Consider the following 22515-nt stretch of genomic DNA (forward strand, 5'->3'; position numbering starts at 1 on the left):
CCGGACCCGCGGGCAGTCCGACAACACAGGGACAGCTGGAGGGATCGGGGATCTCGGTGTGGGAGGAGAGCGTCGTGCTGCGCGTCTCCTTTGTGTGCAGCGGCTGCGTGCCCGGGCGCGAGGCGTGGCTTGGCGGTGCATTTCCGCGCTGCTCGGCACCCGGCAGCTCTTGGTGGGAGTGGGAAATTGGAGCTTTGTGGGGTGCGGGTGGTTGTTGGTGTTGGGTTTGGAGGTGGTGTAGCTGTGCTCATGGACTAGCCGTAGACGGTGAAAGGATTCCGGAAGCGTGTTCGACGTCGTTTCGTTCTCCTTGTAACTTAGCGAAACTTGGCGAGCAGCTACCGCCCGGGTGAGTCCGAGCCCCGACCGGGGCAGCGCCGCGTCCCGTGGCTGCCGCCCTCTCTCGGTTTTCCTTTAGAATTCCGGCATTTTGTGCCTTGGGAACGCGAGTGCGCGGCTCCCCCGCCTTCGGGAGCGGGCAGCCATTTCCCCGGGCGTGCGTAGGGCGGGGGGTTCAGGAACGCCCGAGGTGCGGAGCGCTGCTTTTGTCCTTGCCGTGCCGGCGGGTTCCCTCGGGGCGCCGCACGGGGCTGTCGGTGCGGGCGGAGTGCCGGCAGCCGGGCAGGGCTTTGCAGGTGGGCTCGGGGCCTGGGTCGGCGTGGGGCCGAGCTGCCTCAAGGTCACTGTTGCCGTGTTCTGGCTGACCCAGTGCGAGAGAACCGGCGTGGTGCATTTACCTGCCTTTTTAGGAAGAATTGGCTGGGTGCCATGCAAAAAGCAAAACCTAAGCTGTTGTATCTGCTGCGCTTCCTTGCTGACCTTTCATCTCTGTAAGTGTATCGAGCTACAGCTGTGCACTTTCAGAGTGTCTGCATATAGATAAGTGTGTAGCCAAGCGCACCTCGTGTGCTCGTTTTATTCGTAGCTCCATATGGAACCTTTCTGAATCATAATTCGAACAGTATAAGTACGTACATTATTTCCTTTGGGTTTTCCTTCCTTAGTGGGTGGTGGGGAAGGTATTAGAAAGTATTTGGGTAGTGATAGGACAAGGGGGAATGGTCTTAAATTGAAACAGGGGAGGTTTAGGTTGGAAATTAGGAGGATGTTTTTCACCCAGAGGGTGGTGAGGCACTGGAACAGGCTGCCCAAGGAGGCTGTGGATGCCCCATCCCTGGAGGCATTCAAGGCCAGGCTGGATGTGGCTCTGGGCAGCCTGGTCTGCTGGTTGGCGACCCTGCACATAGCAGGGGGGTTGAAGCTGGATGGTCATTGTGGTCCTTTTCAATCCAGGTCATTCTATGATTTGGCAGTGTCTGATTTTTCCAGTGTTGTTTTTCATTTTGGTTTGGCTTCTGGCTTCCTCCTTTCCCCAAAGGTCATAACACTTGTGACCCCTTGAACAAAGCACAAGCCCTTGGAGGATGTAAAGATATGCCCTGTATCTTGCTGATAAGTGCTCAGTGGGGTGATGTTTTTCTTTCCTCCATCAGTGAGCAAAGCATGTGACTTACTGAGCAACTTGATGCTAACACGTATGTGTGAGACTGTAGGTAATTGAGGTAGAGGTGGTTATTTGAGATGGCAGCGCTTATCTGCTCTGCATAGATTTTGTGTGGAAGGGTGGTCAGGTAGGAATTCTGGGCTTATGGATTGGTGTGAAGTTGAAGTAAGCTATGGGGGAAAGCTATTTTGTAGCTTTTGTGCATTTCTTAAACAAATTCAGTCACCTGTGTTTTTAGAATGGGATTCTATCCACCAGACACAGTAAGAGAGTGCTTGGGGGTAAGGAGTTGAACATATGTATATGAACTGGTGAAATTGCCTATCCTTAGAAAACTTCTATGACCAAAATTACACTACCACTAAAACAGTGGATTTCAGAAGTAACATCCCAGAAGTTTGGAAACGCATCTGCTGAAAAACAGTGTGCCTGTTCATTACGTGGCTGTTTTTTTTTTTTTTTTTTTTTTTTTGCTTGTTTTAGGCAATGGTTTCACTCTTGGGTTGGCAAGGCCTTGCTAAAGGATAGGATCTAAAAATAAATCAAAATTACTGAAAGCTGATATTCTTTGTCTAGTCTGTGTTCTGTATCATCTTTACTCAGTGTAAACTGATGCAGTTTGGTTCCTCTTTGTTCAGTTGTTATCTCCACTCCCCTCATCAAGTAAGGAGACTAAATCAGAAGAAGCCTCAATTCTTATCTTTGGGCATTAGTACAAGTTTTACTTGACATTTAGTGCAGTGTGAAATAATTCATCTTACGCTGCTTTCCTGTTTCAAATCTCTTTCCTTCCCTTTCTGACCCCTGAGATGAAAATCATATCAAAAAAATCTTTTGTGAGTGCTGTGTATAGAAGCTGTGTAGCTACCAGATATGTTCTTGCTTAACTGAACTACATTATGCTCTGAGTAACCTTTTGCCAGATTTAGGTATGATGTGTATCGTGATCATGATTTCCCTCTCTCTAGCCCTGAATTCAGCCAGGTGAGGGCACTTGCTTGGCATTGTAGTTTTAACTCTTTACCCTTAGATTATAGCAGAGGAATTATTGACACGGCATGCAATGAGTTTTTCATGTCTGAACACAAACATGTAGGTAGTCTTCAAAGTTAGCCTGCAACCAACTTCTTCCAGTGAGTAACTGAGGAATGTGCTTTTTGATCCCGTTCAGCATCTCGAGTCTTGAGGCTGACCTTGATTTTTCTCTGAAGGTAGTTAGATTCAGTTTATTAAGTTGTGCTGCGTGGCTGCAAGTCAGCTGCTACCAGTAAATGGGTGTTGTGCTGACAGGCTTGTGAGAAGAGTAATAATGTCAACTGGACAAGTTTCTCATTGTGTTTTAGGCGTGGTTTGAGCAGTCCTGAACATGAATAAATGGTGTTCTTGTTCTAATCTCACTATTAGATTAGAAATTCCATTCAAGTGTGTATGGGGGAAGTGGAGTTCACAGAGCTATTGTCAAAGCTGCTTTTACAGATCCTCACTTTAAGTGATTTTTCAGCTTTTGCACAAACACACACCAAAAAAAAAAAAAAAAAAATCCACTTGAATGGTGTATGGCAAAATGTGGGCTTCAGGAACAAGAAAAGAGATGCTTATGCCTAGCTTACATGTGATCCAAGAATGTTTTTTTTAGCTGCAGGCTTTCTGTGCCATGCTGCCTCGCACTGTGGCTTCCTGGGTCAAAACTTGCCAGTTCTGGTAAAAGGGGCCTCTGTACTTCAGCACTCGTGGCATATTTTAAAAGCTGCTAACAGGCTGTAATTCACAAAATCCATGAATATACCAGGACTGTCGTGTCCCTTGCCTGAAATAAGGAAATAAACACCCAAACAAGGGTTTTCTTTAGTTTGGGGTAGGTATTGCAGAAAGTTGCTGTGGGAACAGCAGCTAAAGGAATCCAAAGCAGGTGTCTTCCTTGCTAGTGTTACAAGCCCTAAAACCTAGGGCTCTTCTAGAGATGTGTTGTTGTTAGCTTGCTTGAGGGGAGTGATGCAGCCTTCCAGCCTGTTGGTCTGGAACAGCATCATTCTCCTTGGCCTTTTGACTCGTGCTCAGCCAAAAGCTTCCAGCAAGGAAAAGGTGAAGAACTACATCAGATATCTTAAAAGTGAACCTGATCAAGGTTTGTGATGGCTGGCTTTTAGTTTAATAATTGGAGTCTCATAAAATTACTGAAATCTGATTTTCCCCTCAGGAAATGGTAGGGGGGTGGGGAACCCAAAGCATTCTGGCTGTTTTGAAACAGTTTTAATTAAATGTGATTGTAGGTCTTGTATTTTAATTTGTTTGCTTTGCAAGTGAGCTCCTCTGGATGTCTGAACAAAACCTGTCTTCAGTATGGCCAGTGAGCTGAAAAATCGTTGTTAATTCCGCTGGTTTGAGTGTGACACAGGTGAGAATTACAGCAAAAGATTTAACTCGTGGAAAGCAGTGATCCTCAAAAGTTGTTGGGATAAGGGATGCTGCTGTTTGTAGCTGAAACCACTGCTTGTAACAGCCCGGCTCCTGCTAGCCTTGCTTACCAGTCTGACCTAATTCCAGGAGATGAAGCCCATCTTTGAGGGAACAGAGATGTTGTTCTGCCCAACTTTTCACCCTTCTGTTCTCATACGATGCAGAGAGCTTAGAGTGATGGAAAATAAAATGGACTGAGTATGTGAGGAAACGCATCCGAACTTGGGCTGCTATGGTTCCGTTTTCCTATGTGGTTCAAATGATGCCTCAGCACCTGTTGGTAAGGAGGCACCAGCACTCGCTTTTTCTTTAGTGTTTCCTGTCTCTTGTCCTTTTGGGGAGCAAGAGAACCATAGTTTCTCTTTCCTTGTGTGAGCCACATATATGATGGGTGGATTTCCGCTCTTACCCAGAGTGTCTGCTTACATATTTTTCTTCCTGAGAACTGTTTCTGCGCCGTTGTCTTTACTGAAGTCCATACAAAAGCTGAAAGAAAGCTTTAGGGCAGTCATTGTTGTTAATCTGAACCTGAATGTCAAAGAGAAGGGTGTCATACATGTAGGTGCTGTTGAGCATTGTCCTGGTTTTGGCAGCAGCTGTATGCCCTCAGTCGGGCACTTGTGACAAACTGAGCAAGTGGTCTTCCCTCTGAAGACCTGTACTGAAGCTCACCAAGGGAGCTGGGTCTCTTTGGCCCTAAGACTTTCAGGCATTTTCTGAGCACGCTGGTGAGTTTCTGGCTCTCTTTTGTGGGTTTATTTTTCTTCTTCTTCTTCTTTTTTTTTTTTTTTTTTTTTGGCTTAATTGTTTCAGACAGCTTAGTAGCATACAAAGCCTACAGTGTTTCTGTGGCCCCAAGTCACTTTCCAGTCATCTTTCCACTGTTTTAAAGGCTTATGTTCTGTGGCTCAGAGACTGAATGTTTGATATCTCTTTCTCTCTGGGAAGATGCAGCTGCAGGAAGCAGGGTGGGGTATGGTGTTCAGAGGCAGCTGGATGCTGTGAATATCAGTATTTCTGAAAGTCTTTTGTTCTGCTTAGCAAGAGCTGTCTGCTCTTGCTTCGGGTTATAAAACTGATGCTGCTGCACGAATTTTGACATCTGGGAACCTCTGCAATAGACGATAAATGCAGTAGCCTGAACTAACTTGCTTCTGAAGGAAGACATCAGAGATGCAAGCAACCAAAATGCAATATGAGAGCAAGCTTAGGAATGTTGGGATATGGAGCTGATTCTCTTGATACTCTTTTCCTCTCAGTCATTTGTTATTAAATGGTATTGGTGTTATATGAACAGGGAATGCAGTACTTGAAAACTGTATTTAATAAAGGATTAAAAAAACAAACAAACAAACTTTCTTTCCTGCTTGTTAAGTTAATCTATTAAGTTCGTGGCCAGCCTGCAGAGGAAGAAGGTTCACTTAAAGTTAGGTGACTTCAAACAAAAGGATAGGGAGATGGTGAGGTGACCCTCAAAAGACAGTGAGGTGACTTTGCAAAATGTACAGCACATTGAGATCATGCGGGGTATTTCGACAGCGTGGTCATAGCAGCGGTTAATTCTGCACTGCAGAAGGGAGTTCAGCTGTAAGATTTGTCCATCAGGGACGAATGGGCAGGGAAGGTGTCTTTGAGCTCTGCTTTGTTTGCTTTTTTTTCCCATTTGGGCTGTGCTGCTTCTGTAACCAGTGATGCTGTCACTATGTTAAGATGGCAGTTTCCTGTGTTTAAGTTTTTTTTTTTTTTTTTCATTCCCCAGAGGTATTTACTTTATCCTCTGATTAAATGTGCAGGTGGGACTATTTCTGTCCCACCTCAGTTCCTGTGGATTCTATTGGTGTCTTTGCGTGCAGCATGGCTGCCTGGCCTGCACTGCTGTGACTTGCTGCACCGTAGTGGTGTTGGTGTGCCCTGCGTGAGGTGGACAGCTTGTTTTTCCCCTTTACCCTGGGGAGGATGTGAGCCTTGCAGCGAAACAATGGAGGGTTTCTCATGACCCTGTCTGAGTGCTGGCTACTGGGGGAAGGACTGGAGTGTTTCGAGCCATGCCTGAGCAGCCTAGAGCTACTTGTTTCTTTCTCCACACTTCGTGGTAGTGTGGGCAGGGTGCTGTGCAAACCTACCTGCTGCATCTCCTGTAGCCTCCTCTGTTTTCTACCTCTTTGGGCCCAGACACGTAGTCTCCTGAAGAGTTGGTAGTGGGTGGGTGTGGGAGATGTTTGGTGAATGCTTTTCTGTCCCTTCTCTAATGTTTTCCAGCGTTATGTGTTGGAGGTTTACACGTTACTCCTTTTTCTGAAAGTCAAACAAGTCTTTTTTTTTTTTTTTCTTTTTTTTTTTTAACCAGGAAGTCAGTTGGTAGGAAGCACAGTTGTCGTATTGCAGCTGAGCTGCCTGTGCAGCCACAAAGAACTATTTTCTCCTGTGGCTTATGAGCCCACAGTTGGCTTGGCCAGCACGTAAAGTGAGGTGCTCCTATGCGTGGGGCAGGGCAGCAACAGAGGGCAGGTTTTGCGTGAGGTCTCCAAACCCAATAAAGGTTTTAAAATATTTTTTAACCACCCCCGTAAGTTGAATATTGTGGTGTGTGTGATGGGGATATGTTTTAGGAATGAGTGTTCCTCTTGGGCTTTCAAACACAAGCCCTGTTACTTAAGGGAGGTGAGGGGGTGGGAAGGGCAAAATTCAGTCTCTTAAGGGTTTGGATCCATGTCATGTCTTTGTGACACAGCATTGGTAAAGCAGAGCAAATGGTAAGCATAATTAGTATTGCAGATAAGTGCCTTTGCTTCTCAACGTGCTTGTTGCTTTTAATGGGATACTTTGATCTTGTTTAAATTGGTAGAGACATACAATGTAAAGCCTAAAAAATGTCAAGCAGGTACGGACAGACTGCATGTTGTACCCAAAGCAAGGGGCACTTAAGCAAAAAACAAAACAAAACTCCTGAACAAATTATATGTATTCTTGTTTCAGCATGTATTACTGTAATCAAATTCCTGTTTTTCTCTGTGGAAAAAAGAGTAAATGAGGGGTGGCCTTCTATGATAGAGTGGCATTGGTGGATGCGGGAAGGGTGATGAATGCAATCTACCTGGACCTCTACAAAGCCTTTGATATGGTCCCTCACCACATCCCTCCCTCTAAATTGGAGGGGCATGGATTTGAAGGATGCACTGTTCGATGGATTAGGAATTAGCTGGCTGGATGCAGCCTAAGGATTGTGATCAGTGGCTCTCTGTCAGGGTGGAAGCCAGTCACAAGCGGTGTCCCTCAGGGGTCGGACTTGGGACCGGTGCTCTTCAACATCTTCATCAGTGACACAGATGATGGCATCGAGTGCACCCTCAGCAAGTTTGCATATGACACCAAGCTGAGCCATGTGGACGAGACGTTGAAAGGATGGGAAGCCATCCAGAGGGACTTGGACAGGCTGGAGAAGTGGGACCTTGTCAACCCAATGAGGTTCAATAAGGCCAAGTGCAGGGTGCTGCTCTTCGGTCGGGGCAATCCCAGGTATTTAAACAAACTGGGGGAAGATCTCCTTGAGAGCAGCCCTGCAGGGAAGGACTTGGGGATCCTGGTGGTCGAGAAGCTGGACATGATCCAGCAGTGTGCGCTTGCAGCCTGGAAGACCAACTGTGTTCTGGGCTGCATTAAAAAAGGGGTGGGCAGCAGGGAGAGGGAGGTGATTGTCCCCCTCTACTCGGCTCTTGTGAGGCCTCATCTGCAGCACTGCGTCCAGGTCTGGAGCCCCCAGCACAGGAAGGATGTGGAGCACTTGGAGCGGGTCTAGGGGAGGGCACTGAGATGGTCAGAGGGCTGGAGCACCTCTCCTATGAGGAATTGGGAGAATTGGGCTTGTTTAGCTTGGAGAAGAGAAGGCTGAGGGGAGACCTGATTGTGGCCTTCCAGTACTTGAAGAGAGCGTATAAACAGGAGGAGGAACAGCTGTTTATGGGGGTGGGTAGTGATAGGACAAGGGGGAATGGTCTTAAACTGAGCCAGGGGATGGTTAGGTTAAATATTAGGAGGAAGTTTTTCACCCAGAGGGTGGTGAGGCACTGGAACAGGTTGCCCAAGGAGGCTGTGGATGCCCCATGCCTGGAGGCATTCAAGGCCAGGCTGGATGTGGCTCTGGGCAGCCTGGTCTGCTGGTTGGTGACCCTGCACACAGCAGGGGGTTGGAACCAGATGAGCAGTGTGTATGGAAGGTTAGGATGTTGTTAGTTGAAGAAGAGTAGATGTGTCAACAAAGAAAGTTGGTGGCTTCCTGCCTTTTTCTCAGTTGTGACCTACTGCTGCTGTACAAAGGAGTGCACTGAGTGGAGGAACCATTTTTTTTCTTGAAACCTTTTGGTCTGAACGGGTTTATGGGAAGGAGCGGACTGTATGTGTTTGCTGGATAACTAAATATTAAGAAAATTATTACCTAAAGTGGCATTCCTGGATTCTTAAATGAAATGCTTATTTTGACGAGAATTCCAATACCTTCTATTGCAAGGGAAATTAAAAAAAAAAAAAAAAGAAAGTAATCCAATGGCACAATCAATTAATTTGGGACTAGGAGTTCTGTCTTGCTGCAGGTAATGTTATAGCATAGTGGGTGTGTGTCTGCTCTCAGGAGAGGCAGTAGCTGCTTGTTCTAACAGGCTTTGCTCCCTGAAGTGAATCAACTCCTGGTGAGAATGACTGACACATTTCTGTTGGATGATATCTGAATCTTCTTTGAAGGAAAAAAGGCAAATGTAGCTTGTGGTTTGCATCTGTACTAAATAAGTTACTACATGTAGGTAACCTTCTAATTAGTGAAACTGTAATAGCTTTAGTAAAAACTTTTCATAGTCACGAAACATAATTCCAAACATTTCCAGGGGATTAAGGAGCCATTCATTGATCTGCAATAAGTATGTAGTGTTGACTTGATTTTTCCTAGTATGGTTAGTCGGATTTTTAATTTGCAGGAACAGGTTATTCTGTAGTGCTTTAGAAGGTAAGATATAAAGGCTTTATATCTTGTGTTCTTGCTGTGAGCAGTTCTCAAAGACTTGCACAGAGCCTAACAGCTTCACTTTTCTACTGTTTTTCACTTGTTCCTGCCCACGTTCTGGCTTTTTGACTCAGTTTACTCATGGCATTTCTTTCTCTTTCTGCAGTCAGCTACTTGGAGCAGATTACTCCTAAACTAGGTCAGTGGCATTTTTTTTTTAGTTGGTGTCCATTCTCAAATTGCTGCTGTATGTCAGAGCAGGTTTCTCTGTTCACTTAATACATTAGTGAACCTCATGTCAGCAAAATAAGAGAAGCATAAACCAGGTAAAATTCAGTGCATATTGAGTTGTACCTCTCCTCAGTGTCAGTAGTTAAAGTTATCTGCGAATTGCTCTGGAAGTAATGCCTCCTATTTCTTGTAGAATCGTTAAGATTGGAAAAGACCACTAAGATCATCCAGTCCAGGTCTCACCTGGAGGCTGGTCCAGCTCTCAGAGCAGCCCATGACATCATGGTGATGGTTCTGCATCCATCAATCAGCAACAACCAAACCCTGTGTGATGGGCTGGAGCCAGGGGAAGAGGTGGTGGCAGTGCACTGCCAACTCCATCTCTTGGGCATTCAATAAGGAATGGACCTGAAGTGGACTCTGTTATGGAAGTTTGTTGCATAGTTGCAAATCTGATTGCAAAAAAAAAAAGTAAAATTTAAAAACATTTCCTGATGGTGAGTTTACTAAGCAGTGTTTGGAAAGCATGGCAGATGTAATGTGTCCTGATTGAAAAAGGAAGAACAAAAATCCAGAAAACCAACCCCCACTGCTAATTTCAAATGTTGTGCTTTGACAGTAGTTGAAAGTACTGAATAGTTGAAAGTACTACAGGTAAGGCTCAACTTGCCATTTTCACTAGAGGCATTGATAATAAATATAATGTCACTGAAGAAATGGCTGCTTTGGTGCTGATGAAGGGCACAGCTATATCTGTTGATTTATGAGAAGCAGTGAAAATGACATAAAAGTGATTTTCTTCAACCTTTGTCAACATCTCTGGTGTAGCTACTGAAGGCACCTCAGCAAACTAGCTCGAGTTATGGGAAATACCTTCATGTGCTGTGATGTATTGACTAAACACAGACCTGTGAACTGTGAAATATATACAGCATTGCTTTTCATTTTGATAAAGGAATTTGAGAAGAAGTTTCAAGATTTCCAGAGAAGTCAGCCTTCTTTTTTTTTGTATGTTCACAACTCCATTTGCAGTTGTCTTAATTACCTGCACATTTTCTAATGGAACGTATGGAGTTGTAATCCGACATTCAACTGAAAGAAAAAATTGGTCATGTTTCTTTATTAGTCTTTTCTAAGATCTATTTTCCTGTGATCAAGGTCAACCATCAGCCCATCACGACCATGTCCTTAAGTGCCACGTCTGCATCTTCCTTGAAAGCTTCCAGGGGCAGTGACTACCACTTCCATGGGCAGCCTGTTGAATGCATTTCTTTTCCCATGCAAGTTAGACTAGATGCAAAGAGCTCAGTAGTACTGTTTGAGAGAGCAAATTCTCAGCTACAGAACACCATTTTCCAGTGTAGTCTCCCCTGTCAGTTGTGCCTTTCCACCAGCACTGAACAAAAGCCTACGTGCCTTTCACCCACCAGAACCTCAAGTTTTTCTCTGCAGAGCTGCTCTCACTGACTTCTCCCAGTCTGTACACATACTTGGGATTGCCTTGACCCAAATGCAATGACTTGCACTTGGCGTTGTTCAGCTTAACTAGATTCTTATAGACCCACTTCTCGAGTCTGTCCAGGGCCCTTTGGGAGGCATTTCTTCCTTCTATGATGCACCACTCAGCTTACTGTCATCTGTGAACTTGCTGAGAGTACACTCAATCCTTGTGTCTGTGTCACTGATAAAGATGATGAAGAGCACAGGTCTCAAGGTGGAACCTCTGGAGGATATCATTTGTGACCAACCTTTGGAAGTAAGTCTGTGGTGCATGACCACATGGAAGGCTTTGCACAAGTCCAGGTAGATAACGTGACCTTTATTTTGTCTGCTGAAACTTTTACTCTATCATAGAAAGCCATCAGTTTGATCAGGCAGGTTGTGCCTGCTCTTAGGATTGTCTTGTAGGGTTTGTGTTGGAACCAATTGTGCTGCTAACTTTCTCGAGACAACTGGAGGACTGAATCTTCAGCATGGTACAGAAATATGAGCCCTAAAGGGTAACGTGTTAAGAAATCTCTCTGGCTTTGGTTGTGTTTTCCATGAATTTCAGAGGGTTGTTACCAGCCTTTATTTCTCTAGCAAGATAGGGATAACGTGTTCACAGTGTCTGTCTTGCATCTGGAATCGTTCAGATTTAAACAATGAAAGCAATCATTGTGTTGAATAATCTTCACATTTCCCCTCACAATGAGCTGACGTTATTCTGCTCTTCTGGATTGCAGTTGAAGTAAAAGCACTGTACCCTTATTTCTTTAAGAGAAACTTCTGTTTCATTAGAGACCTCTGTGAGAGTTCCTGGGATAGAAAATTACAAAAATGAAGATGACACACTGTAGAGCCTCCTGAATCATAGCAAGTGTTACTGTCTCCAGTTTTGGGAACAGATGAGTTGTAAGAGCTGGAAGTCCCATCAGTTCTTCTTGTCATCCAAATTCAGTCCTTTTATGTGAAGAGTTGATGCCCAGTGCCCATGTATTGTACTAAATATTATGATTGTTGTCAGCTTATCTCTACATGGAAAAAGCAGCCTTAATGTGCCTTTACGTGCCTTCTTAATGAGAACTAAGAACCTCTTAGCTGGAGCTAAGAAAATTCAGGTCAGGAATATGTCTGTCTTTCTATTTCACACACAAAACAAATGAACAGAGAACCCTAAACCCTACTGATTGAGCTCATCCAAAAGAACGAGGCTTTTTTATTTCTAGTGACAGCATTTCAAATCAATCAGCTGATGTTTTTGGTATGGAGTTGATGCTGATAGCAGAGTGGCATTGAGTAGGCAGATGCAAACAAAGCAGTAGGCCCTAGTGTATCTCTTATTGTATTGCCAACTTCTCACTCCTGTGTGCTCTGTTGTGGTGTCTCTGTTCATTTGCTTCACCATCTTCACATGGGCTTAATGCTTTGTACTGATGATTGATGGGGGGAACAGCCAGTGGCTTACTATTATTTTTGTTTTGGTCTTAGTTCTGCCCCCGTCCCCTTGCTTTGTCCTTTTCAGCATGTTAACATTCTGTCTACGATGCTGGTGTAGGCAGACATCACAGTGTTACCACGTTTCCTTGAGCACCCTGGGGAAGCTGGCACAGCTTCTGGCCTCCCAGCCTTGTCCTCGTGCCACCATGTGGCTGCATCCACTGCTGCTGTTAGCATGCCTCTGGCAAGATGAATTGGAAGACTTAATGCTGCTTTCTTAGCGAGTTTCACAATAGATTGCAGGATTGATTTGAGTATTTGCTTAATGGTTCAGTGTATGATTGTTCCCATATACTGATGAATGGGTGTGGATTTTAGGAGGGGACAGGGCAAGAGGATTGGATTTATTGCAGTGGCAATGCTGGTGTGAACTGTGAAATGTGTGTGGCTTCGGTCTTCCTAGCAACGCCAATGCTGCTTGATGTTCATAAGTTTGCGGGCTTGGATTCAGAGCTGTGTGTTCCAGTTCTTCCAGTTCTAGATTGACATCTTATCTTTGAGGATATCCTTGCATATCCAGGTACGATTAATAAATCATGGCTGTTTTCACGAGAGTTTATCTGTAGACTGAGTATCACTGCTGTTGTGTTTGGAAGGTACAAGTGAAATTGGTAGGTGCGGAAATGCTTTCAAAATGGCAGCAGCCTCTTGAACAACATGTTTTCCTCTGAAATCTCTAAGCGACGTTATAATAGAGATTTTCATGAAATCTCTAAGCAATGTTATAATTTCTACCCAAGAAGCTGTGCTCTGCTTAATTTTCAGGAATTGGTTTTGTTGTGAGTGGGTGATGACTGTCAGCTGAGACGACGTGACTTGCTTTGTAAGAAATACAGTAGAGAAAGTTACTAATCAGTGCTGCCTACATGCTGCTGTGGGCTTCCAAGTGTTTTGTAGTACCGTCTAACTCTAGTTGTGTAGCCTGTGATGTAAATTACATGAAGTACTGACAAAGCAGATCTTGAGACTGATAGCAGACGCTTCCTATGTTAGGAAACGAGGCTGCTGTTAGTACAAACATGAAGAACGTGGCTGTGCAGCTTTGAGTGGGATGCTTGCTCTGTTTATTTGTAGGATTGTGGAAAAAAACAGCCAGATGCATCTACACATCAGATTTAGTACGTCAGAATGTGAATCCTGCTTTGGTAGTGACTGTACTGTTCCACATGGCACTTGGTGGTCCATTGAGAGGAACCAAAAGGATTGCACTGGGGGTAAGCAGAGGCACTAGTTCAGATATGCTCACTATAGACAGGAGTTTCAGAAGGTAGAATTTGTCTCAGAGCCCTGTGCTGTTGTAAGACAGCTGCTTGCAATGAAGAACCAGTGCTGGTAGTACTGCCCTCCTGCCATTTGCAAGCTTTAAAACACTTTTTCATCCTGCTGCACTCCTGTGGAAATATTGGCTGGGTCATCCTGCCAGCTGTATGGGGAAGTGGGGAGAAATGTTTGGTTAAGCTGTTGGTTAAAATGATGACTTATCATGACTTACCATGCTTATCAGCAGGGACACTTCTGACGCTGTTGTTCCAACTGCTACTTTCTTTGAAGCTGAAATTTTAATAATTGCTAAGCTTTTGAACGCCTGATGTCAGAGAGGGCAACCCAACAAAAGGCAGGACTTCAGACTCTGTGTTTTGGTTCCTGAAATTGTTTGCTTTCCTTTCTGCCTCAGACTGTATTTTTGAGGTCTCTCTTGCAAATCCCAGCTTTTATGATATATGTGAGGCATTTGCTACTGGAATGCCACCTGCAGCCACCCCTTGTAATTGCAGCAGCAAAAGCAACATATCTTAATAGTACTACACGCAGCTTGAAGTTGCAGATTCTGTCTCTTGTAAGATTCTCATTTTCATAGAGGAGGGAAGACAAACAGCAATGAGGCCTTGGTATGCCTGCGACAGATCAACTTGTTTGTACTGGCAGTTGTTGTCTTGCTGCAGCATATTGAGATACTGACTTTGCTGTTCCGTAGGTTCTTTTCCCTCCCTAGCTGACTTGGACAGTTGCACGAACCTTGGTTGTTGAAATGTAAATTGCCACTTGGAGCTAGAGACTTAGCTGTATGCACTTCAAATGAGTTCAAGCTGGGAAAATGAAACGTTTGTTCCTTCTTTAGCTGCAGGTTTAGAAAAGCGTGTCAGTAAATTGGTACTCAGACCCATTTTCTTCACTTTGTCTTGCAACTGTAAGATTTCTAAATGTGGTCTGTGAAACTGGGTGGGTTCAAAATGTCAGCTTAGTAAAGCTGAAGCAGGGCATGAGGAAGCAGAACCGTCTGCGTCTTGAACATCTTGCAAAACTCAGCTTACATGAATGCCTGGATTACTTCTGAAGAAGTCGTTGCCAGTAACTGCCCATACCGCTGTCAAGTACGACTTCTATTGTTAAAACAGAATGGTTGTGCATACTTGGTGTGACGTGGTGTTTGTGTGAGCATTAAAACTAGTTATAGGGTGAACTTGGGAAGGCAAAACTTGTTTTCAGTATTTGGTTAAAACTAAGTGAGATTAAACTTCTGTGCTGTGGAAATACCCAGCTTAGGTGTTAGTGATGAATTTCCAGACTCTAGCGTGATAAATTTTGCTGTTTTTCTTTCTTTAAGAATGCACAATAGCTCCTTTAATCTTTCTGCTGACTCTGTTGTTTCTCCGAAACCAGCAAAATAGTTCATGGTGTGCAGTCAGTGTCTCTTCAGGAGCTGCTGAAGGGAGTTATGTTTCCATTTTGACTTAAATTCACTCGATTTCATATGCAATTTTCGCAGTTTGTCCTAGTAGCTTTCAAGCAAGCTTTCTGGTTAATAGGCTTCATCAAGTAGTCCTTTACGTAATGGTATCAGAACACAGTGATAACAAAATGCCCTTCCTCTTCTGTATTTGTGCCTCTGATATCTTACTAAGGGTAGCAAAACTGATAGCAGGCTTTTGAAGGTGTGGCTGTTAACTGTCCCGAAGAATTTTTGGAGTCACTGGGTGTGATAGCACGTGGAACATAGGCATCTGTTTCCTTGCATCCTCCACCACTGATACAATGAGAGGACTGACTGATTTAGCAAAGAGGTGGGAATTGGGATTCAGTGGTGTCAGTTTGATCTTACGGAAAGATGAATGATACTGATACAGAAGCTCTGTATCTTTCTCAAGACAGAACTATTGTCATAAACGTAGAATTTAAGTCTGTGAACGTCTCATACCTGAACTGCAGCACATGCTGGCTGTGTGTGCTCTCACTTCTTGCTGGTGAACTCGTTGGATGGCAGAAGGCACAGTCTGACCAACCTGCACTGTGGTATCTCTGCTCAGTGCAGCACACCTGGTAGCAGTGCACATTATCTATGATTTTTTTGACCAACGTGGCATTTAGCATACATTAGTTATTAAATGTCACCAAGGTCTGAAAATTCCTTTTTTTTTTTTGTACGTACCATTCATATTAGCTTGGAAGAAACGGAAATTTTAAGTCTTTCAATCATACTTTGTGCACCAAGTCACATGATTTTCCTATATTTTTCCTTTCTTTTCTAAAGCTATGGAGTAAATACTTTCTTTAGATTTTCTGCACTGTTTCTGCATTTCTGCCAACTGTCTCCATTTGGTTAGGCTGCAAATCAGTTTGCTCATTGGAACCGGTGAGGACATGTATGTGTCTGGACCTTGGAGTGGCCCAGTTTGCTTAGGGGGAGCCAAGCTGGCACAGGGAGATCTCTAGAACAAAAACTGAAACCTACTTGAGATCTCTGTCTCAAGTCTCTTGGGCTGAAAATGTCTGTCTGTAGTTCTGTCCTTTCAGTGGAGTTTTTATACACCCAACTACAGATTGTGGTCTAAAAGAAGTACGTTTCCCTTCTCATAGCTTTAGCTAATTTGTGAATGCCCAGGTCAACGTAGTCCTTGAAATCTGTTTCTGAGGAAATGCTGGGAAAATTCCCTAATTGCTTCTCTTGCAATCACTTCCCAAACACCTCATGGGAAGAAAACAGTGCGTGGAGGACTGAAATCTGAAGCTGCTGCTTGCTGTCTGTCCTAGGCAGTACTTGTTATGCAGTCAGTCCTCTGAAACTTGGGTGGGTGGGTTCATGCTTTGTTTTTACAGCTTTAACTTTCACATTGAGAGCTTGCCCTATGTTTTTCTGTACGTGGCCTGTCTGCAGAGGTGGGTTATTTACAATGCTCTAAAAAGCCTAATTTCTCTGAAGTATCTGAGCAACAGCTGCGATTCAACCTTATCTCTCCAGTGTTCATTAGGAAGCATGAAAGCAGAACTCTGTGGAGCACATGTTGCTTGTGTTCTTAAAAATAAATCCTGTTACAGTGTGCTGTTTTAGTAAAGAAACATTTAAGTACATAGAAGTCTAATAGAGCCTGTTGCATTTAGCAGTATAGGCACTTGGAGCATCTTGCTTGATGGGGTGAGTTGGTGCGTGTTTGGATTTCTGCAGAAGTCCACGTAGCTGTCCATGTAAATGTAAGGGCTTTGAGAGAGTGACGAGGTTGATGAATGTGAAGTTGCTGATGCAGATATTAGGCTGGTTGTTTAGTCAGTTTCCTTTTTGGATGCTGCTTCTTGTTGCCACATGAGCATGTTTAAAGAAGATAAAGGTTATTAAGCAAGAAATACTTAGAAGGTTTGAGGAAAACACACGTTTCTAAGTTTCTTAACAGTATATGGTACAGGTTGCCATAGTTTGTTCTTAATAGAGTGAAAGAGCAGGAAACAGTCTTTTATTCTTAACTGTCTTTCACTTTTTATTTTTATTTCTTCTTCTCTGCAGACGCCGTGTGATAAAAGATGCACTATTACCGATATTCTAATGCAGAAGTCAGCTGTTGGTACAAATATTTGCTCTTCAGCTACAACATTGTCTTCTGGGTGAGTACAAAATGCAGAAATAGTAGTAATTTGGGATTGCTTCAATTTATTTAACTTTCTCCACATTTGTTTGAGAGCAGACTGCCATCATTAATTGAAACCAGGAAGATGATCTATACTGTATGTCCTATAAATGCATCCCATATACAGGATTAATCACTCTAGAAAAAGATTTGGATGCAAACTCCCCAGTCTTTCTCTTCCTTACCCCTTTTTCCTCTCCTACCTTGTGAGTGAAGGTAAATGAGTGAAGCAGAGAACTTACTTTTTCAGTGCAAAAGGGAAAGAGCTGCCTTAAGGTTTTGTTGAAAGAAAATAGTTTTGGCTGATGAAGTTTTTGAATGATGGAGAGCACTAATAAATATGTTTGCCTTTAAGTGCACCAAAGTGGTATGTTAGGTTGCTTCCCTTTTAAATTAAGTGTCTTCAAATATATCCTTTCAGATATTCCTTGACCTTAGTGTTGGAGCAGTGCTGCAATATGTGCAGCATGTTGAAGAATTGCCCCGTCCATCCCTGGAGGTGTTCAGGGCCAGGTTGGATGGGGCCCTGGGCAACCTTGTCTAGTATTAAATGTGGAGATGAGTGGCCCTGCCTGAGGCAGGGGGATTGGAGACTCATCATCCTTGAGGTCCCTTCCAACCCAGGTCGTTCTGTGATGCTCTGTTAATTCCAGCAGAGGTGTGTCAACAGCTGGTGTTATGCTGTAGTTTCGTTAAGAATTACTGTGTAGTCAAGGTCTTGAAAGCTTTGTTCCAAGGGCAACAAAATTGCCTAAGCATGTCTTAAAATAGGGACTTCAAGTAGGCATATGTGTACTTGGCTAAATTTGAAAAGAGTGCAATATCATGTGTGGATTTCAATGGTTATGATGATCAAGATGAGCGAAGCACCTAACTACCTCGGGAAAGATGGCCATTCAAAGATAAATGCAGAGCACTGCATTGGAAATAATTAATATGGAGGTGAAGGCAAAGGTACTGATCAGTTGAAGCTGATAATTCTTCCAAGAACTTACAGGTCAAACATGAGGAATTCACATCTGACGTAATGGAAGTTGAATTCATGGATAGGCGCAGGTAGTTGTGATGAAGAGCAGGTGCATTAACTTGATGGCACAATGTTAGAAGCCTGGGTTAATGTTGTGATTCAGAGTTGAAATGCTTGTATGGTCTGGATGGCTTCTTTGAAATACTTGAGGTTTTTTTTTTCCCAAAGTCAGAAGGGTCAGATAGTAATAATGAAAGAATAGTAGAGTGCAAGTTGAAAGTACAAGTTGATTTTCTTGATTCTGATTGTCAGAGTTCTGTAAAGACTGTTCTTTTTGTTCATTGTCACTATTCATTAAACCTCATCTTCCTAGACTGTAAAGTTTAAGGTCTAGATAATTATAACCTAAATTTGTATTAACTTCAGCCAAAATAAATTTGTCTGAACATAAGCTGCAAGCTGTGTGATCTTGTTGGTATTTGTCAATAATGACTTGGTATTTTGCTTGATTAGCTCACATAAAGTTCTGATAAACTGGATTAGCATTCCTCTGTCTTTTGGTTGCTTTTGCAGTGTACATGATAGAGAATAATCTCTTTGGAAACTGCACGAGTGATGGGCAAAGCTAAGTTTAGAGAGAATGATACAAAAATGTAGTTCTGAGGGATCTTAAGAAAATCATCTGGCTTAATCTTCTGTTGTAAGTAAGACGCTTTGTGTAGGGGACCACTGCTCAAAGAGGTGAGCTAGGAAGTTTGTGAACTGCTTTTCTGCTGTCCTCAGCCAGCCTGAAATTGTTAGAGAGCTGAGGAAAACCTAGACTGAAATGTCTGGATGTTGTTTAATACCATAGAATCTTTTGCTGCTGTCACTACCTCCTGCTTACTAGTGCACTGATTTAGCCTGATTAGCTTTAAGCAGTAGGGACTTGTGTGTCTCACAGGGCAGAAAGAAGGTGTATGTTTGTGCAATGTGTTTTTCCAGGGAAGGCTATTTGGCCACAGTGTTGCTATACAACCAGAGTTTGTTGAACATCAATGGTATTTTCTCCCTCCCTTAGCATTTATGGGTTGCCACTTAAAATGGTTACGATTACCATGCGTCATAACTCAGGTCCTAGGATGGCTCTGTACTTGTTTTTTGTCTCTTCTCTGTAGTACAACCCCTATGTACGTGTAATGGGGTGTAGTGTGGTAAGGAGTCATCTTTGGCTGTACTCTTCATAGCTCCAATTTTCAGGGAAATCATTACTGAGTGGACGCTCCAAAGCGGATAGCATGGGGTGTATGTGAGAAATGAACAGAATTTCTTCTTGTTGTTACTCTTGAAGGTTAGGACTGTGCTAGATGTCTTCCTTTCTAGTGAGTGCATTACAAACTACTGCTTGTTAGGTAAGCAGCCTATGCAAAACGAAGACTGTTTTATATCTTGGAAAGACTATTAATAACTTCATTTCTGCTTTTTCACGATAATTCATTTTTTGCCCCTCTATTTTCTTTTAATTCCTTGAATAGTTGTTACTTCTCATGTAATTATATACCTTCATTGTGATCTTTTGAAGTTATTGGTGAAGGTCCAAAAATTATTCTTTTCCATCAGACGTTTGGAAATACTGATGAGAACTTGAAATACAATTTGTAGGTTTCGGCTGAGTTTTTTGACTGAGAGCTGGTTTTCTGAGTAAGTATTAATAGTCGTGCTAGTTCACTCAGTAAATGGTTTGAGGCTTCTGCTGAGAAGTTACTGTGTTGATGTGGTATAATTACAACTCTTTTGGTAAAGCAGCTTTGGTTGTAGAACAGGATATGTAAAAAAGTTGAGTGGGAGGGTAGATGCTCCTATAAGCAAGTGGGTGACTTTTAGCTGGCACAGTGGTTCAAGAGTCTGTGATACATCAAGCTGGTTGAAATGACTAGTCTAGTATTTTTTCAGTGGAACAAATCAGTGCTGTGTATAACGAAGTAAAAAAATGATTCCTTAGGTGAACTGAGGGTGCAATCAAACCAGAAGGGAGAGGTAACTTTGTCTTGAAAAATCAGAGTTTAAGGAGGCATTGCTATTCTGCTTTACATTCCCTAGTTTGCAGGACAAATGTGCTTGCTGGAATCACAGATGTGAATACTCCAACAGCGGGGCTGTTAAGTGATGTGTGGAGTGTAAGCAGCATAGCTGCATGGTGTGCAGAGCTGTGCCCAGGAGCCCTGCTGAATCCACTGGGCTGTGACTGAAAGAGATGGTGCTTCTCCTCTGCCAGCCAGTTAATGCTTTCTTTCAGGTCTCTCACAACTGTCTGTGCAAGAAAATGAGTTTGGAAATAGATCTCAGCTAAATGTAGCTCTTTGCTCCCCTCCCCTACTGTATTATTTTTAAATTCTTTCAGTTCCCTGTGAGATTTCCTCAGAATGAGGGTTGCTGTTGTAGTGGGTATGAGGGATGGCATCTCAGCAATGTGACTGACTTTGGCCAATTTTAGCTCTTCCTGGAGTATGAGGATAGCTCACCTGTGTCTCAAATCATGGCAGTTTATTCACGAGGCAGATAACTTGTGTGTAAAGAAATAGAAGTTGCTTTTGTTCTTCTGTTATACTCAATTAAGTTGTGGTTATTTGTTGACCTTCCTGTTGTAGCTCTAAAGGTAATTGACTCGGTGAACTTAAAAATATGTAGTGTCTTAAAGAATACACAAACTTCTCAGTACGTTAGCAGGTTCTCATGTTATACATTCAGTTGGTATAAATTGGAGTGGAGCAAAATATTGAACTCGAAGGAGGAAAATGCAGTTCTGTTGCAGTCTCGCAGCTTAGGCAACTTCTAGAAATCGGTAGATGTGCATTCTTTGCAAGTTTTTTCACATAGACGACTTAACAGTAGAAGCCTCAATTCTGCTAACCTTGAGTTGTGTATGACTAACTTGCAGAGTCGTTTTTCTGTTCTTTGTGCTTGGCTTTTCCTTGTGAGAAATGGGATGGGGGTCAAAGTAAGGCTTGTATTAGGCACAATTTTAACTTGCATTTCCTTTGTTTTCTTAACTTTTAAGCATGCTAGTAAGATCAAGCTTCTCCAGGTACATTCATTTAGTGAGCAGAGAGGAGGCAGCAATGCAACCATCAGGACAGAGCCGTGCAGTGAGTGCTCAGGAGTGAAATATACAGGAAGACTGGACCTCGTTGAGTTTCAGAGTTGCTTTTTGAGTCTACCTCTTATCCCCCCACCCTGATAGCTTCATCTGGTGTAATGAAATAAAGAAGTTGCAATAACATCAGAGGAAGGGCTTGGTTCTGGCATCTTGCTGTGCTGATTCATTCTGCAATCGGGTTAATGGTGCTGTGAAAGCCCCAGAGGAGTCAGCAGGGTGGGTGGAGCTTCTTGGTGCCCTGTCTTCTTGAGTGCTGCTCTGATCTGAGCCTTCAGCTTTTGGTTTATGAAGCCTGTGGAATACAAGTCACCCATCTACTTTGTTTGCTGTTCTGTCTCCAGTTGAAGCCTTCGAGGTAGTCCGAGAGTTACACCACAGCTAGGATGTGCCTATTTCAGTGAAGGATTGCTTGTGTTGTCTGCCAAAACCTATCTCAAATTGATAGGAGAGAATAAAATAGCTTTCAGCTGCTGTCATCTTGATTTTTGTCTTGTAGTTCTGTTAGCTGTGTTAGAATGTGCTGAACTCCTGAAACAGCAAGGCTATGCCAGAAAAGGAAACAATCCACAACTGGGCTGTTTCCTGACCCCAACAGGACAAGTCAGGAAAGAGAGAAGGATAGGCAGGAAAGACTGTAAGCTACTGATTGCTCCAGTGTGGGTAGAGCTATGATGTCAGATAGGATTTACCGGGGTGTGGAAGTTGTTTTCCTTGAGAGTAACATCTTGTGTGTATTGAAACTGAATTCATTGGGAATATGTTCCCAGTATTTGTTATCAGAGCTTGAGGCAGGCTGACTCAGTCAGTTTGCATGTAGGAGTCCTATTGCAGGACCTATGTTTTGCTACAGCCTGGATAGGAAAAACAAGCCAGTGCTGTGTACTCAGTTCATAGGGCAGTCCTCATAGCGTAATGTAAGGAGTCCCACTGCTTTGGGGCAGGCATTGCTTATGCTAAGCTGTTGTTTGTGCTTGGGAACTGGTCTGTCTAGGAATCTTTTCAACATCATTATTATCAGTGAAATAGCATAAGAGATGGAGCGTACCTCTGCAAGTTCGCAGATGACACCAACTGAGGATGCAGTTGACACCATAGAAGGAAAGAGTAGCATCCATAGGGACCTGGACAGGCTTGGAAACTGGGCCCTAAAACTAATATTTTTGTTTCTCAAGCAAAATTGTGATAATTGATTGCTCTTTGCTTAATATCCTTTCCACACTTTGGCTGCTTCTAATGAAATTTTTGAGTTGCTTAAGTCTAATTTGGGGTAAGTTTTAGCTTTATCTATTTACAGTTAGGTTGCTAAGGTTATTTTTTTGCCAGTAAACTCAACTTTTCTTGCAACTAGTTTGCATA

At 43.2% G+C, this 22515-nt stretch overlaps 1 protein-coding gene across 1 annotated transcript in view; it reads left to right on the forward strand.

Annotated features, from left to right (window-relative positions):
* Positions 1-22515, forward strand: part of TSPAN14 (tetraspanin 14) — a 40434-nt gene continuing 17919 nt past the window's right edge. Inside the window, exons 1-2 of the mRNA XM_031602485.2 lie at positions 1-349; positions 16936-17033. Of these exons, the coding sequence (XP_031458345.1) occupies positions 16953-17033 (81 nt within the window). The 5' untranslated portion in view covers positions 1-349; positions 16936-16952. The remainder of the gene's footprint in view (positions 350-16935; positions 17034-22515) is intronic.

Source organism: Phasianus colchicus, chromosome 8, assembly GCF_987193195.1.
Source record: "Phasianus colchicus chromosome 8, bPhaCol1.hap1.1, whole genome shotgun sequence".
Lineage (NCBI taxonomy): Eukaryota > Metazoa > Chordata > Aves > Galliformes > Phasianidae > Phasianus > Phasianus colchicus.